At 43.7% G+C, this 18,497-nt stretch overlaps 1 protein-coding gene across 1 annotated transcript in view; it reads right to left on the bottom strand.

The window, feature by feature from the left end:
- Window positions 1-17,683, bottom strand: part of EGFL6 (EGF like domain multiple 6) — a 41,797-nt gene extending 24,114 nt beyond the window's left edge. The window contains 6 exon segments of the mRNA XM_027534720.1: window positions 590-709; window positions 3,459-3,578; window positions 7,644-7,692; window positions 7,694-7,737; window positions 17,413-17,525; window positions 17,601-17,683. Coding sequence (XP_027390521.1) covers window positions 590-709; window positions 3,459-3,578; window positions 7,644-7,692; window positions 7,694-7,737; window positions 17,413-17,525; window positions 17,601-17,683 — 529 coding nt within the window.
- Between the last annotated feature and the right edge of the window lie 814 nt (window positions 17,684-18,497).

Raw genomic sequence — 18,497 nt, 5'->3', positions numbered from 1 at the left:
TAAAGTGGTTAACTGATTTAGGATCTATTTGAGTGAGATTTCTAAATGTGGTTTATCAAGTTATGTATCAATACATTTACGGTAAATAAACACCAACGACTTCAACTGAAAAATATTTCTATTGTAGTCCAGAAGTTAGAATATTAAATCATAGTGCTATTTGCTTGCTTCCATCAAAAGAGATTAAGAACTCTTTCAACATTCTGTTTGGTTTGACATCCCATATTAATGCTATGTGTTAACTTGGTCATAATATTATCTATCTTTAGTGCAATATAGTTAAATACACTAAGAGTATATACAACTTGGTAGTTGAAGTAAAAAGTGCAGGGTAAATACACAAAAATAAAATTACTTGTATTTTTTTCCATTATGGCATCAGGCAACCCAACAAATTATAGAAAAGTGTTTCCTCTAGCACAGCAAAGTGCATCTAAAACATTCGTGCTATAAATGTCATGGAAATGGACATAAATCTGTCATTTCAGGAACTTTCGATGTCTAGTCAACAAGTAGGTTGTGACGGATGAAAAAGGAGGAATGGAGTAAAGGGAGAAGTCAGGGGAGCAGGTAACTCTGGATACTCTACCTAGACAAGCTCTTCCATTGGGGGCCAAGAGGAGGCCCGGAGATGGACACAGACAGCGTGGCCCCTCTTCCGTGTCTTTACAGCCGTACTGGCAGTTGGTCATGTCACACGTCCTAAAGTCTGTGAAAAGAGGCACGGGTTAGCCTTTTCCCCAGGAGATGATAAAAAAATGGTCACTAAGGAACGATCCCTGACCCCTGAGACATGAAATGTAACACGTGGAATGGTATCAGAGGATAAGCTTCATCATCTGAGTCCCAGATGGAGATCCAAATGGAATGTGCACAGGGGTGGTGTCTTGTTGGCCCCCCGGTTGATTCTGTTGGCCAGTGCATTGCACCTGACTGTCTTTAGGCAGAGCATGCACCCCTCAGTCACCAAAGACGGCATCTCTATCTCTTCCTATACAAGATCCTTTAAGTCACCTGACTGGTCTCTACTATTGGCTGAAATGCAACCTCTGATAGAGATGATTCATTTGAATAAATAGGGTAAAAAAAATGCCAATTCTACCCATCTCTCCATTCATATCTAGCCTCCTTGAGAGTCACTCAAATCATTAAACCTTGTCTTTTAGGTGCATGTATTAAAACACGCAGCAGATAAGGCTGATCAGCTACCCAAAAGCCATTCCCATTACTGAGGCTGAAAAGCCAGTTACACATCTTTTTCCTAGCTTCCCATGCAGCAACAAGGGAGTGGCCATATGGTTCAGTTATAGCCAAAGAGATAATAAGATAAGTCTGCTGGAGTTTCTGGAAAAGATGCTGCTGCGTGACAAAAAGGATGGACACAAAAGAGGCATTTGTTTCCTGGCATCGCTCCTTTTCCCTTTGTCTTGCCTACCTTTGATGTGTGTGTGATATCTGGAGCTAGGGCAACCATATTGTGACCACAAGGCCACAAGCATGAGGATGAAATCAATACCCTGAAGATGGCAGAGGCTGAGCCCTTGGTGACCTGTTCTGGAACTGCTTGCCTCCAGCTTTTAAAAGTAAAGATAATTTAGTTCGATTTTTCTGTCACTCATTGCTAAATAGACCGTGTCTCACAAAAACACATATCCCGAGTAGGGTTCCAGTATATATGGATCAAAAGTGCCTATAACAGGGGAGCACATGAATATCCTCTCTTTATACACCCGCATCTATAACATGCCAGTCAACCAGCTGGACGAAAGAGACTGCAAAGGGCTGGGTAAGTAAAATCAGCATCCGTGAGAGACACTCAGGGCCACCTGACCACTGGAAGCTATAAACAGGGAGGCAGAGGCAACCCTCACATGTATAGTAATAGGCAAAGAGGGCACCAGGACAGACACCCAGGCAACAGTAATGCAGCAAACACTGACCAATGGTTATATTTCTAGTTTATTCCTTTTCTCTTTAGTTGTCTCCTTTCAAAATTAATCTTCAAAATTTACCTCATTTTATTCTTCCATTTGGAGAAAGATATCTTTTTTGGCACTAAAAAGGCTTTCGTGGAATGTTTCAGAAACATCCATTAGCATATATCTTTTTAAAAATGTTACGTGATGACTAGAAAACCCTGGACAGTTGTTCCCAAGGGGCTGGGGGGTGACAGGGGTAGTTCTGGCAAAGTTCTATTTGATAGGGGTTACATGGATGCTGGCTTTATAAGAATTCATTAAGCTACGTATTTGTTTCTTGGGGGTTTCTGTTTAATGTATAATAAATTTTTTTTTTAAATACTCAAAAAAATTAAAAAAAAAAAAAGATTCTCTGAATGCCTGCTTTATCTCTTAAACATGCTTGCTAATGGAGACTCTAGTGGTGTTGGGGCATTTTGCCAAGTGGAGCCAGCAGTTCAAGGGTGAGGCAGGGGTGGGGGAAGTGAGCTATGCAGGAGCCCGGATTTTACAACCAATGGAGGGACAGCCCAGGATAGGCTGTGGAGTCAGAGGACCCTGCAACCATGGGAAGCTGGCAGAAGGCACAAGCTGCAGGCTTGTTGGGAGTGGCAGGGCAGATGGATTTGCTTTTCAGCTGTGACATAAAACCTGAAAAGCCTTCCTTCTCAATAAATGAACGGATATAGACATTTAGGCCCCACAGGATATGGGTTCTCTTTATCAGAGAAGGGCTTTTCTTTCCAGGAATGTGAACTGGAATGGACTTCCAACAAGAGTCACTAATCTTTGAGCATGGGGCAAGGGGCGTGAGAAAGATAGCTGGTGGGAAGAACTGATGTCCTGAGATGGAACTGAGATTTATCACCTTCCTCAAACAATATGCTTATATTTTCAGTATGCTTATTTTTTCATGAAGAATTCTAATTCATCTGTGCATATATAGAGAGACTCAATGTATCTTTCCCCTTAGTTAGTCTTTTTATTTAAAAACAACGAGGCCAGAACAGGCAAATCCAGAGAGATAGAATGCAGGGCTGGGGTGGAGGAGAAGATGAGTGGAAAGTGACTGCTAATGGGGACAGGGTTTCCTTTTGGGGTGATGGAGATATTCTGGAGAGCAGTGATGGTTTGCACAACACTGTGAATGTATAAAATGCCTGAAGTACACTTAAAATTATCAAAATGGTGAATTGCACAATATACGTATTTTACTACAATTAAAAATAAGTCCTAGAGGGAGGGCCTATATATATATGGCTGATTCATGTTGATGTTTGGCAGAAATCAATACAATTCTGTAAAGCAATTATCCTTCAATTAAAAAATAAATAAATTGAAAAAAATAAGTGTGCAAAGATGTTTTAGTCTAGGGTGATGTGAGAGTCTTTGGGGTGGGTGTTTCCCCTCCAATAACTTAATTTAACTTTGCCCCAAGCATTAAATGCCAAAAGTCAAGCCTCTGGATTGACCAAGAGCAGGCCAGCTGCTGAAACTTACTGGAACATGAGGCGTTTGGCAGGAGCATGTGGCCGCTGAGGCAAAAGCACTTGTAGCTACCGTGTGTATTTACACATCTGTGTTGGCACGGCCGGGGTTTGAATCCACACTCAGTCACATCTGCAGGGGGCAGTCAGGAAATGGAGAAAGGTGAACTGAAGGAGGAAACACCCAGATGTGGAATGGGGTTGGCCTACCCTGGATGCCAGCTGTGGAGGTAGGTACAAATGGTGGTGACTCGCCTCTTCTCTGACCATCATTAAAGCGTTGGTGCAGGTGTGGAGCAAACTGAATCATCTTACACTGCTGAAGGGAATGCAAATATAGACACAACCACTCTGGAAAACTGTGTGGCAGCTAGATACAGACACTCGTGAGCCAGCCATTCCACTCCTGGGCAAATGTCCAACAGAAACATGGGTACATGCCCACCAGACTTCCCTGGTGGCTCAGTCAGTAAAGAATCCGCCTGCAATGCAGGAGACCCGGTTTCAATCCCTGGGTCAGGAAGATCTCCTGGAGAAGGAATGGCAGCCCACTCCAGTATTCTTGCCTGGAGAATCCCATGGACAGGGGAGGCTGGAGGGCTATCGCAAAGAGTTGGACACGACTGAGCAACTAAACCACCAAAAAGTCTCATGCTAAAATGATCACAGTAGCACTATTCTGAATTGCCTCAAACCAGGAAGAATCCAAATCTCTCCTCTGAAAAGCATGGATAAATGACTTGTACACTCACGCAATAGAAAACTGTACAGCAGTGAGGCTGAGCAAACCACAAGTACAAACAACTGTGGATGAAACTCACAAACATGATCCTGACTGGGAGAAGCTGGACACAAATGCACACACTGAAAACCAGGCATGAGTGAAAGAAACAAAACAATCCAGGCACAGTGACTCTGGTGTGAGAGACAAGGTACAGTCCCTTGTTGGGGGCTGGGGGCAAGTGATGGAGGGGAGCATGAGGGGTCTTCAGGGAGGCTAAGTTTCCATTTCTTGATCTGAATGCCAGCTACATGGGTGTTCTTGAGCATTCATGCAGTTGTACATTGTTGACAGGTGTACAATTTTGTGTTTCCTACTTGAATAAAAAGTTAAAACATAATCTAGATACTGCTGCCTTTAAAGCTCTTCCAGGTAGTCTGTGACAGATGCCAACAGCACTGTCTCCTTTCAATTATTATTTTGAGCGGCCTCATGATGGCCAAATGGCCTTGTCTCACACCTTTCCTGACGGAGCCCTGCTAGGCAGCTATTACTGGTGGTCAGGTCACAGGACAGTATTTAATCCCATATCAAGGTGCTCAGAGGACGCTGATACACAAAAAGGTTACAAAAATATGTATATAGATAACACATTTTTAAAATAAGCATAGGAAAAATTTCCTAGGGAAATTCCCTGGCATTCCAGTGGTTAAAACTCAGCATTTTCACAGCTGGGGTCTGCATTCTATCCCTGGTTGGGCAACTAAGATCCTGCAAGCAATGTGGCACAGGCAGGGGAAAAAAAAAAAAAAACCTTGGGAGACCAGGCTCTACACGTTTATAATGGTTACCTCCTGGGAAGATTGAGAGGGGCTTTCTTCTCTGAGCTTTTCAGGGTTTAAAACATGAAACATTAAGAATGAAGTAGATTTTATTAAAATAAAAAGTGATACATAAGGAAAAAACTTGTAAAGCCATCATGGGTTTTGTCTTTGGGCACGTGGTGATGTGGGTGCCACATGTCATAACTCTCCCAAGGCAGATATAGAAAGGAGAAAAGAACCAAATTCCATGTAAGACCAAAATTCCGCACAGTAACAGGCAAAGGCCATTCTGGAAAACAAGTAAGTGGCTGCTTTCACCTCTGAGAAGAACCTTACATGGAGATTTTTCCAGCACATTAGCTGGACACTTGAACCCCCTTCTCCACTGCCACTCCCCTGTACACTACCATCTCCTGTATGGATCCTAACTGCTTCAAATGCATGAATCAAATAATGCTGGTTGGACATAACAGGAAAGCCAGGGATAGTCCATCACTTGGCGCTAAGTCAGAGGCGTCTCTTGCAAGAAGCATTTTGGGGAAAGACATCAGTTGGGTTGAAGCCTGTGGCCATCAGTGGATATACATGGACTTTGATCAGGCGGCCCTGGGGCAGGGAGGCTGTGGGGAAAAGCCAGACAGCCCCACATCTGAGCCACTGGACACTCCGTCAAAGTGAATACTTTGCCGGGACTTGAAAAGCAGCATGAAAAAACACCTTCTCCATTCCAACTCTCTTGAGAAGGTATCTTGGTACAGAATCCAAGACATATGGAAAAGCAGGTCTTCTGGTGGGAAAAGCTCTGCTAAGGGACATGGTTGAATTATTACTTCTGAGAGCATGGCTCCTGCTGCACTTCCCTCAAGCCTTCTGGACACGGTTCTAAGGAGCCCCTTGGCGGTGCTGGCCCCCGTTCTGGGGTCGGGACAGGAGAGCTAGAGTCTCCTCCCTGAGCCTGCAGGTCTGCCAGCACAGAGAAAGGCTATGTGAGCATGTGGCCTTGGCAGTGAGCTGGGGGCTGGGGGACAGAGTGGGGCAGACCCCTGGCTTTCTCTGGAATTCTATTCACCCTTCTAGAACCCTGGCAGGGTTCTTTCCTAAGGGCAGCTGAACTGGATTTTCTGCTCTTTGCTTAACTGTGTTATAGAACTGGGGACCCTTTCTTAATTAGCACAGGTTTCTTGGTGCCTGGGCTCCTCCACACTGTGGACATCTGGGGCCAGATCACCCTTAGTGGGGGGCTGCCCTGTGCACTATAGATGTTCAGCTGGGCTCTACCCACCAGATGCCAGTAGTAACCCCTCCGAATGTCTCCAGGCACCGCCAGATAACCTCAGGGGTAAGACTTTCAGATTTATCAAATAAAAATACAGGATGCCCGGGTAAATGTTAATTTCAGAAAAATGACTAATATTTGTTCAGTGTACAAATGTCACATACAATATTTGCCACATACATACACTATAAAATGTTTGTTGTTTATGTGAAATTGCATTTGAAAATAAGATTTAAATCTAACTAGGGATATGTATCGAAGAAGGCAATGGCACCCCACTCCAGTACTCTTGCCTGGAAAATCCCATCGACAGAGGAGCCTGGTAGGCTGCAGTCCATGGGGTCGCTAAGAGTTGGACATGACTGAGCAACTTCACTTTCACTTTTCACTTTCATGCACTGGAGAAGTAAATGGCAACGCACTCCAGTGTTCTTGCCTGGAGAATCCTAGGGACGGGGGAGCCTGGTGGGCTGCCGTCTGTGGGGTCGCACAGAGTCAGACATGACTAAAGTGACTTAGCAGCAGTAACAGGGATATGTATTGTATCTGGCAAGTCTTCCTAGCGGACAAAACTGGCCACCTTAAGAACCACTTTTCTTAATATTATAACTGCTTTAATATATTTAGATAAACAGCTTATGACAAAAATCATAAATTGCCTTTTAAAATATATCAATTACAATAAAAATATGCATGCCGTTCAACCCAACAATTCCATTTTTAGATACTTACCCTATAAAAATACTCAAAGATGCAAGGATATGCATAGGATAATGACTGAGATAGCGCTATTTGTAGTGGCAAAACATTGGGGACAACTTCTATAATAGTGGTTAAAGTATTTTTATGTAAATGACACAAGCATTTGATCTAGAGACTAGGATACAGCCTTAAAGAGTATGAGACAGCTCTCTATGTGCTGACATGCAAAAATGCCCATGAGAAATATCCATATTTGTAACTATAACAAAAAATAAACTGCAGAGATGGAGGTCAAACTCTTAGCTATGGGTGGAGGATGGACTGTGGGTGTTCACACTCACTTTTTAATTTATATCCTCTTGTTTTGTTGGATTTTCTTAAATAAAATATATGCATTGCTTCCTCAGCTTAAAAAAACAATAAACATTATTGTTCAGAGGGAAAATAATGTTTTTCATCTGACATCCTAACAAAAGCATCAGAATGACTTTGATGTTTTTCTAGAAGAGATTGATTGAAAAATCTCATTCTGAAACCACTTTCGTTTGAAGATCAGAATTACATACTACAGAATCCTGAGTGCTATACTGTGTCCCAAACACCACTGCACTGCCTGAGTTGATTCTGAAAGCCCTGGGGTAGGTCTGTATCACCACCGTGGTCTATAGTACTGACCTTGGCTGCAGGTTTCCCCCGTGAATCTTGGAAAGCATCTACATTTGTTTTGGTCCCACACACTCACCACACTTGCATCCAGGTTCACACATAGCTGTCGAAAGAAAAGGTATTTTGACAATTAAAGAATAGGAGCCAATAGGTATATGAGAAGATGTTCAACATGGCTAATGATCAGAGAAAGGCAAATCAAAACTACAATGAGATATCATCTCACACCAGGCAGAATGGCCACCATCAAAAAGTCTACAAATAATAAATGCTGGAAAGAGTATATACTAAAGGGAACCCTCCTACACTGTGGGTGGGAATGTAAATTGGTGCAGCCACTAGAGAGAACAGTATGGAAGTTCCTCAAAAAAGCTAAAATAGAGTTGCAATCCCACTATTGGGCATTTATCTGAACAAAAGTTTAATTTGGAAGGATACATACAGGCACTATCAACAATGGCCAAGACATGGAAATAACCAAAATATCCACTGAAAGGTAAAAGGTGAAAAAGACATGATAGATATATACAATGGACTATTACTCAGCCATGAAAAAGAATACAATAATACCATTTGTAGCAACATGGATGGACCTAGAGAGATTATCATACTAATTAAAGTAAGTCAGGAAGAGAAAGACAAACACCTTATGATGCCACTTACATGTGGAATCTGAAATATGAGACATATAAACTTATCTGCAAAACAGAAATGGACTCACACACATAGACAACAGACTTGTGGTTGCCAGCGGTAAGGGAGGATGAGAGAGGGCAGGACTGGGTGTTTGGGAGTAGCAGCTGCAAGCTAGTATATATAGGATGAATAAACAATAAGGTCCTACAGTAGAGCACAGGGAACTATATTCAATATTCTGTGATAAACCATAATAGAAAAGAATATTAAAAAGGAATACAAATATATATATAACTGAATCACTTTGCTGTGGAGCAGAAATCAACACAACATTGTAAGTCAACTATATTTCAATAAACAAAAAGAACAGTCAGCCCAGTGAAATGCACACGTGTTGAACTTAGCCGCATTCTGTGTGGCACAGAAATCCATGGTGATATACAATACAGAGGGTGATCTGCTTCCTCTCCAGTTTATGTTCACCTTGAAAATACTGAGTAGTGCTTCGCTTCTGAATTACATCAGTTCAGTTCAGTACAGTTCAGTCACTCAGTTGTGTCTGACTCTTTGCGACCCCATGAAGCGCAGCACGCCAGGCCTCCCTGTCCATCACCAACCCCCAGAGTTCACTCAGACTCACGTCCATCGAGTCAGTGATGCCATCCAGCCATCTCATCCTCTGTCATCCCCTTCTCCTCCTGCCCCGAATTCCTCCCAGGATCAGAGTCTTTTCCAATGAGTCAACTCTTCTCATGAGGTGGCCAAAGTACTGGAGTTTCAGCTTTAGCATCATTTCTTCCAAAGAAATCCCAGGGCTGATCTCCTTCAGAATGGACTGGTTGGATCTCCTTGCAGTCCAAGGGACTCTCAAGAGCCTTTTCCAAAACCACAGTTCAAAAGCATCAATTCTTTGGCACTCAGCCTTCCTCACAGTCCAACTCTCACATCCATACATGACCACAGGAAAAACCATAGCCTTGACTAGACGGACCTTCGTTGGCAAAGTAATGTCTCTGCTTTTGAATATGCTATCTAGCTTGCTCATAACTTTGCTTCCAAGGAGTAAGCATCTTTTAATTTCATGGCTGCAGTCACCATCTGCAGTAATTTTGGAGCCCCCAAAAATAGTCTGACACTGTTTCCACTGTTTCCCCATCTATTTCCCTTGAAGTGATGGAACCGGATGCCATGATCTTCGTTTTCTGAATGTTGAGCTTTAAGCCAACTTTTTCACTCTCTACTTTCACTTTTATCAAAGGCTTTTGAGTTCCTCTTTACTTTCTGCCATAAGGGTGGTGTCATCTGCATATCTGAGGTTATTGATATTTCTCCCGGCAATCTTGATTCCAGCTTGTGCCTCTTCCAGTCCAGCGTTTCTCATGATGTATTCTGCATATAAGTTAAATAAGCAGGGTGACAATATACAGCCTTGACGTACTCCTTTTCCTATTTGGAACCAGTCTGTTCCATGTCCAGTTCTAACTGTTGCTTCCTGACCTGCATACAGATTTCTTAAGAGGCAGATCAGGTGGTCTGGTATTCCCATCACTTTCAGTATTTTCCACAGTTTATTGTGATCCACATAGTCAAAGGTTTTGGCATAGTCAATAAAGCAGAAATAGATGTTTTTCTGGAACTCTCTTGCTTTTTCCATGATCCAGCAGATGTTGGCAATTCGATCTCTGGTTCCTCTGCCTTTTCTAAAACCAGCTTGAACATCTGGAAGTTCACAGTTCACATATTGCTGAAGCCTGGCTTGGAGAATTTTGAGCATTACTTTACTAGTGTGTGAGATGAGTGCAATTGTGCAGTAGTTTGAGCATTCTTTGGCATTGCCTTTCTTTGGGATTGGAATGAAAACGGTCATTTTCCAGTCCTGTGGCCACAGCTGAGTTTTCCAAATTTGCTGGCATATTGAGTGCAGCACTTTCACAGCATCATCTTTCGGGATTTGAAATAGCTCAACTGGAATTCCATCACCTCCACTAGCTTTGTTCATAGTGCTGCTTTCTAAGGCCCACTTGACTTCACATAGCAGGATGTCTGGCTCTAGGTGAGTGATCACACCATCGTGATTATCTTGGTCGTGAAGATCTTTTTTGTACAGTTCTTCTGTGTATTCTTGCCACCTCTTAATATCTTCTGCTTCTGTTAGGTCCATACCATTTCTGTCCTTTATTGAGTCCATCTTTGCATGAAATGTTCCCTTGGTATCTCTAATTTTCTGGAAGAGATCTCTAGTCTTTCCCATTTTGTTGTTTTCCTCTATTTCTTTACATTGATCACCGAGGAAGGCTTTCTTATCTCTTCTTGATATTCTTTGGAACTCTGCATTCAGATGCTTATGTCTTTCCTTTTCTCCTTTGCTTTTCAATTCTCTTCTTTTCACAGCTATTTGTAAGGCCTCCCCAGACAGCCATTTTGTTTTTCTGCATTTCTTTTCCATGGGGATGGTCTTGATCCCTGTCTCCTGTACAATGTCATGAACCTCATTCCATAGTTCTTCAGGCACTCTATTTATCAGATCTAGTCCCTTAAAACTATTTCTCACTTCCACTGTATAATCATAAGGGATTTGATTTAGGTCATACCTGAATGGTCTAGTGGTTTTCCCTACTTTCTTCAATTTAAGTCTGAATTTGGTAATACGGAGTTCATGGTCTGAGCCACAGTCAGCTCCTGGTCTTGTTTTTGTTGACTGTATAGAGTTTCTCCATCTTTGGCTGCAAAGAATATAATCAATCTGATTTCAGTGTTGACCATCTGGTGATGTCCGTGTGTAAAGTCTTCTCTTGTGTTGTTGGAAAAGGGTGTTTGCTATGACCAGTGCATTTCCTTGGCAAAACTCTACTAGTCTTTGCCCTGCTTCATTCCGTATTCCAAGGCCAAATTTGCCTGTTACTCCAGGTGTTTCTTGACTTCCTACTTTTGCATTCCAGTCCCCTATAATGAAAAGGACATCTTTTGTGGGTGTTAGTTCTAAAAGGTCTTGTAGGTTTTCAAAGAACCGTTCAACTTCAGCTTCTTCAGCATTACTGGTTGGGGCATAGACTTGCATTACTGTGATACTGAATGGTTTGCCTTGGAAACGAATAGAGATCATTCTGTCGTTTTTGAGATTGCATCCAAGTACTGCATTTCGGACTCTTTTGTTGACCATGATGGCCACTCCATTTCTTCTGAGGGATTCCTGCCCGCAGTAGTAGACATAATGGTCATCTGAGTTAAATTCACCCATTCCAGTCCATTTCAGTTCGCTGATTCCTAGAATGTCGACATTCACTCTTGCCATCTCTTGTTTGATCACTTCCAGTTTGCCTTGATTCATGGACCTGACGTTCCAGGTTCCTATGCAATATTGCTCTTTACAGCATCGGACCTTGCTTCTATTACCAGTCACATCCACAGCTGGGTATTGTTTTTGCTTTGGCTCCATCCCTTCATTCTTGCTGGAGTTATTTCTCCACTGATCTCCAGTAGCATATTGGGCACCTACTGACCTGGGGAGTTTCTCTTTCAGTATCCCATCATTTTGCCTTTTCATACTGTTCATGGGGTTCTCAAGGCAAGAATACTGAAGTGGTTTGCCATTCCCTTCTCCAGTGGACCACATTCTGTCAGATCTCTCCACCATGACCTGCCCGTCTTAGGTTGCCCCACGGGCATGGCTTAGTTTAATTGAGTTAGACAAGGCTGTGGTCATAGTGTGATTAGATTGACTAGTTTTCTGTGAGTATGGTTTCAGTGTGTCTGCTCTCTGATGCCCTCTTGCAACACCTACCTTCTTACTTGGGTTTCTCTTACCTTGGATGTGGGGTATCTCTTCATGGCTGCTCACTGGCCCCCATCTCCTCACCCCCTTCACCCCACAAGTGCAAGTTGACCATAACTTTGCCTAGCACTGCCACACCTCCAATGGCATTCAAAGGAAAAAAAGCCTCCTACATCACAATTAGCCACTTTTCTATGTAAATACAAAAGATTTAACAAATGGAATATGATTTGTGAGCTGGAAGAAACTCCATAGTTATACTGGGCCAAGGTCCTTATCCCCCTTTCTACTGTTTTTTTTTTTTTTCCTCTTCTGTATTATTTCCCCATTTCTCTCTTCAATGATCAAAATTTTTACATTCTGTGCATTATCAGCCAAAATGAACAAAGCACAGGTTGGAGGCAGGAAGGTCCTGAGGATGGGAACCACAAGTATGATGGTGATGGCGATAGTGGTGGTCATGGAGGCATGCCAAAGGCAGGATTTGGTTTTCTGTTTTATCCACTTCTGTATCCAGACACCTGACACAAACTAGGAACTCAATAAATATTTGTTGGATGACTGAAGTGGCAGGAGAAACAAGGATGGGATGGGTAACAGATTGGATTAGGCAAGAAATCGTAGTCAAAGATGGTGGAAAGTTTGAGTCTGGCTCATAGGGAGGAGACAGGGAGAAAACGCTGTGGATAGGAAGAAAGGAAAATGGGAGAGCCCAAAGACATGAATGGGAATGAGAGAAAAAGCAATGAATGAGAGAGAAACTAGGCAGGTAGTGAATCATGGACTCTCACATTTTCTGGATCTACTAGGAGTCCCAGAAACAGCCAGCATATGAAAGGGTGACTCAGCAATTGCCAGAAATGCTTGCTTACTTCTCTGCACATTGATTCTCTGGCTCATAGAAGGTCCACCCCTAGGCAAGCCTGTTCCTAAAGACTCCACCATGTTCCCATTTGACACACCCCTACCTTTGCTAACGTCACCATTCATCTCCCAGCTACCTGGACTCAAAATCTCAGCTGTCTCTATTTTTTCTTGTTCCCCAAACAATCATCCAGAGTATCCTACCCCTCTATCCCTGTTTCTACCACCAATTTCCTCGATTTTGGTTTGGCCAAAAAAGTCTGTTTGGGTTTCTCTACAGTTGCTTACAGAAAAACCCAAACAAACATTTTTGCCCAAGCCAATATTTATCCAGCTGCTGGGAATCACTTTGCCCATAGATGTCTGGGAGATTTGTCACATGCCTCTCTCTCTTCACTTTCCTCACATCAGTCTGTGACCAGGGCTTGGCTGACGCACAGGTCTAACAGCCTAGCCCCTGGTTTCTGGGCAGGACAAATGCTGTGGTGCAATTAACACTCCAGAGCTCCCTGTGGGATCAGGATGAAGCCAAACTTCTCTTCTCTTGAAGTCACATCCTTGCCTAGCTTCTTCCCTAGCTCCCTAACTCCCTTACTGATTTCTCCTAAGTGCCTCTCAACAGGATATTTGTGCAAGAATCAACTTCTCAGTTACCGTTCCTAAAATACTGATGTCCGATGTGACATTAAAGGGATATTCCAGAAGTATAGCTCTGATTATGCCATGCATTGCCTCAGTTCAGTTCAGTTCAGTTCAGTTCAGTGGCTCAGTTGTGGTTGACTCTGCGACTCCATGGACTGCAGCACACCAGGTTTCCCTGTCCATAACCAACTCCCGGAGCTTACTCAAACTCATGTCCATCGAGTTGGTGATGTCATCCAACCATCTCATCCTCTGTCAGTTCTTTGTATCAGGTGGCCAAAGTACTGGAGTTTCAGCTTCATCGTCAGTCCTTCCAATGAATATTCAGGACCGATTTCATTGCCTAGAAGTCATCAAATAATCTCTGTTGGGTCCTGAATCCAGGACAGGGTCATAACCATGATGTGGCCTCTGCCTTTTTTTAGTCTTACTCTGTTCCCTGAACCCAGGCAACGATGAGGTCAAACCAGACTGCCTGCTCTTCTCTGACCTACTCTGCACTTTTTATTGCTTCTCTATTGTTACCCCACCCTGCGGCACCCCTCCCCGCCACTCCAATGGTTAATATCCTAACAATCCTTCAAGGAATACCTTGTAGGGCCCCTCCTTCCAGAGGCTTGTACAGATTTCTCCAGCCACATGTGAACTTCTGCTCATCTCTGAGAACTCCACAGAACTCTGGCAGGCTTCTCCCACAAAACTGATATCTGCATCTTATTCAAGAACTAGCCAGATATTTCACTTCTATGTTTGACTTCTATCTACTATCTGATGCTAAGTGCTTTCAGAACAGGGATATAAATGCTCATCTTTGTTTCTCCACCTGCATGTAATAGTGTGAACATGTTAGACACTGAAATAGTTTTGAATGACAAACAGTAAGTGTAGAACTTTGAAAAGGGAAACATTTCAAGGCTCTAAGTAGATCGTAAGTGAGAGAAGGTATGGGAAAACACGCTTCCCACCAAAGTTCTTCTACTTTTGGAGGCAAACGAGATAGAATTGGATTTCCAGGGTCTATTTTGTTATGGTTATGTTCTTGGAGATGCAGCTTTAACTCTAAATGTTAGAAAAATAAACCTTTTTTTTAAGCCCCCAAGACTTCTGATTGCTCCCTGGAAAGTTATTTTCAATGTAGTCCAGACAGGAAAGCCCAGGATAAATGCCAAAGAGAAAAGAGGAGAAGTGGTGAATATTAATACCATTGCTGTTTGGAGGTCAGCACTCCAGAAAGACGTTTTTGATTTACGGTAACTTTGGATCTGTGATGGGAACAGCCAATTTATGGCATAGGGAAATTCCATTTATGTCTAAAATGGCCTGAGATTTAAGTGTGCTTTAGATAAAGGAAGCTCTCATTTAATTTCCCTGCAAACTCAAACTCCTCCATCTTTCTGGAGTGTTTATCCACTCTTTATCCACTCTTTCTGGCTCTTTCTCCCATATCTCACTAAGTGACCCATATCTGAAGGCTAAAGATATTGAGTGAAGCAGACCCTGCCCTGGGAACAGATTTAAGCAGGGCAGAGGCTGAGATCTAGAAAGCTCTGACATAGAGACAGGGCCTCTGAAGGACTGAGGGCTGATCAGTCAATGGAGGTGAAGGCTGGGGCAGACTGCACCCTCACAGGCTGGAGCCTGGCTCTGCCTGTTCAGGCAAAGTTGGCATGCATTCCTGTCTCATCACCATGCACCCCACGGCTTAAAAATCAGAGGCCTGGTGATCAGGGACTAAGCAGCCTGTTACCTGGTGCTTCGAGGAGCGTATGACTTTACCATCAAGAAGGACCATGCCAACTGGATGTAATATGATACAGATCATAGATACAAAAATCATTGCCATTTACTGTGCCAACATTTGACGGAGGCAGAGGGTGGGCTGACCATCTCTTCGGCTTGCCAAACACGCAGTGGGAGCAGTGTGTTGGAATGCCCTTTAGCATCTGGCATTCAATTCTTTTCAGGCCTCTGGTATGAATATTGGCCACAAAAGTGGTGAGAATGTGATTGGCTATGTGCACCATGGTCAGACTGCTCCGATCTAATTATAAAATAGCCCCTCCGGAAAAGCAAAGATCACCGTCATTTATACACCAGAGACATGCAAGTTTTATGGCCGGAGGTCCTGAGGTTCCTGTGACTGTAAGAGAGATTCCAAATAAGATATCCTGTGTGGTTTTTAACCCTTTCCACCTGACTGACTTCAAAGAAAAATGTATCATGTTGTGTTTAGAAGGAGAAAAAAGCAACATTGAACTCCCTCATCACCTGCTGCTTTGACGGACAGAAGTCTGCAAGGGAGGAAATGGAGCCTGAGCAAGCTTATCTACCTTGCCCAAGGTCACCCACGGCAGTCTGGTTCTCAAGACAATGCCCTTGATCATGACCCACCTGACCAGTGTGAGTACCACCCTTTTCAACCGACAAAGTCCCAGGGCAATATTCTAACTTTCTTTTGCTAGGCAGGCAGTGATGACCTTCAAATATTTCTTCTACTATCTTCCCACTCTTCTCCTCATAAGGAAACTGCGACAGTGCAAGGTTTTACATAATATCAAACATGTGGGGGGATTCCCTGGTGGCTCAGATGGTAAAGCGTCTGCCCGCAATGCGGGAGGCCGGGGTTTGATCCCTGGGTCAGGAAGATCCCCTGGAGAAGTAAATGGCAACCCACTCCAGCACCCTGGCCTAGAAAATTCCATGGATGGAGGAGCCTGGTGGGCTACAGCCCATGGGGTCACAGAGTCGGAAACGACTGAGTGACTTCACTAAACATGTGGGAGCGAGATCAACGTCCGCCAATGTTTCATGGATTTCAGACATGATCAAGTTCTCCCCGCAGCTACAGTCTGCCCAGATTATTTTTTGAACCAGCTAAATCAAGGAGGAGGAGGTTGGGGCAGGGAAAAAGCAGAAAAAAGAATGTAGACTTATTATTCTTAAAAATCGCTAACATTCTTGGTCTTTATAGTTTATAATCCAATGTGATCTGTACCAGTGCCCAAAGTACTGCATGCACATGTCTGTTCACCCCCTTAACAGATTAAGGATTCAGGTTCTATACCACCTACTAGATATACAAAGCCCTGAGACCAGATTCCTGCCCTGAAAATATGTACCCCTGGTTAGTCAGCTATGAAGAATACAGATTTGATTCTTTTACACTGCAACTGTCTATTAGTATAGAAATTTACATGAAAAACAATGCAACACAAAACTCCGTGCTCATCCCTAGCCTCCCCAACTCTTTTCAAACTGTCAGAGGCCTCTCTCGGAGTTCCTAACACTGGTCTGAGAAATGATGTCAAAAGCAATTTAGGGAAACCTAGTTTGAAATGTACACAGCAGAATCATGCATACATGTGCATGCATCCCTTGAAACCATCTAGAAATAGGCACGATGAACTTGGAAAATGTGAATAACCAAACTACAAAGTAAATGGCTAACCTTCTTGTTTGTGACCAAAGCCTACTGATTGGGTGATTCATAATTAAAAAGTGGAATTCATTAGAAGTCGGTTGGAAAATTATAATTAGAATGAGATATTTCTTGACCTGTTTTTGCCTAACTCAGTTCCCTAGGTTAAAACAAAAACAGCCATACTGACTAAGAGAACAGCAGAGAGAATTGATGAAACAGGGCTCCTAAAACAAACACATCATATCCAGGGTGATGGTGTCAGCCATATTTTGAATGGGAAGAGATCTCACAAGCACTTAGACCTTGGGTGTCAGTTAGGACTATGTCCCTGCTCTGGGAAAGCCACTGGCAACCTGGTGACAGCTTATGGTGTCACAGAGAAAACCTGCAGGACCCAGGCCAACCACCTGAGCACTGGGTGGTCTGAGGTTTTACAAAAGTACCTTCACAGACTCCCTTGCTGCTCCTTCTCCAGCCATAGCAGCAGGCCAGTATGGTTCCATAGCGACAGACACCAGGCTGGAGCGACGATGCCGACAACTCGTGATCCCTTGGACTGTGGATAAAGAGCCACATGTTAGAACTGAGAAAACAGGAAGCACCACGGAGACTCTATGGACATGAGAGTTACCTGGTCAATTGCCACAAACCTGCTGGAAGTGCTAGATCGGACTTTGAAAACCTGAATTTCAGATTGCCAGCCTCTGCTATCATGCCTTGCAAGCCTTCACCAATAATTGTGCTAAGTCACTTCAGGATGTTCCACTCTTTGCGACCCCATGGACTATAGCCCACCAGGCTCCTCTGTCCATGGGACTCTCCAGGGAATAATACTGGAGTGGGTTGCCATGCCTTTCTCCAGGTCCCCAATATTTAGCATCAGCCATTTCCTTCTTCCCCAGGGTTAAAAGAATTGGATTACAAGGGACTTCCCTGGGGGTTCAGTGGATAAGAATCCACCTGCCAGGGCAGGCGACAGAGGTTTAATCCCTGGTCTGAGAGGGTTCTACATGCTGTGGGGCAATTAAGCCCATGCGCCACAGCTAGTGAGCCCCTGCTCTGCAACAAGAGAAGCCAGTGCAATGAGAAGTCCATGCACCACCACTGGAGAGTAGCCCCCACTCTCTGCAACTAGGGAAAAGCCCGCACAGCAACGAAGACCCAGCGCAGCCATTAAATACAGAAATAAACAGAACTGGGTTACATATAATCTACGAAACTAGGACACATGAAAGTGGCCCAAATCATCTGCTTCTGAACCCTGGAGGGGGCCAGTTTTCAGATCTGCTCTGTCCAGGCACACTGGCTCCCCAGGTCTGTGTCCAGCCCGGTGTCCTGTGTGCTCACGTGACTCCCTGGCCCCCGTGGCTTGTCCCAGACAAGATCGCTGCCGGTCTGCCCCACTGGCCACCTGGGGGCCACCAAACACACTGGAATCTTGATACACTGCTGCTGCTAAGTCGCTTCAGTTGTGTCCAACTCTGTGCGATCCCATAGACCGCAGCCCACCAAGCTCCCCCGTCCCTGG

Source organism: Bos indicus x Bos taurus, chromosome X, assembly GCF_003369695.1.
Source record: "Bos indicus x Bos taurus breed Angus x Brahman F1 hybrid chromosome X, Bos_hybrid_MaternalHap_v2.0, whole genome shotgun sequence".
NCBI lineage: Eukaryota > Metazoa > Chordata > Mammalia > Artiodactyla > Bovidae > Bos > Bos indicus x Bos taurus.
Note: the sequence above shows the minus strand (reverse complement) of the source record. Positions and strands in the feature narration are given on the sequence as shown.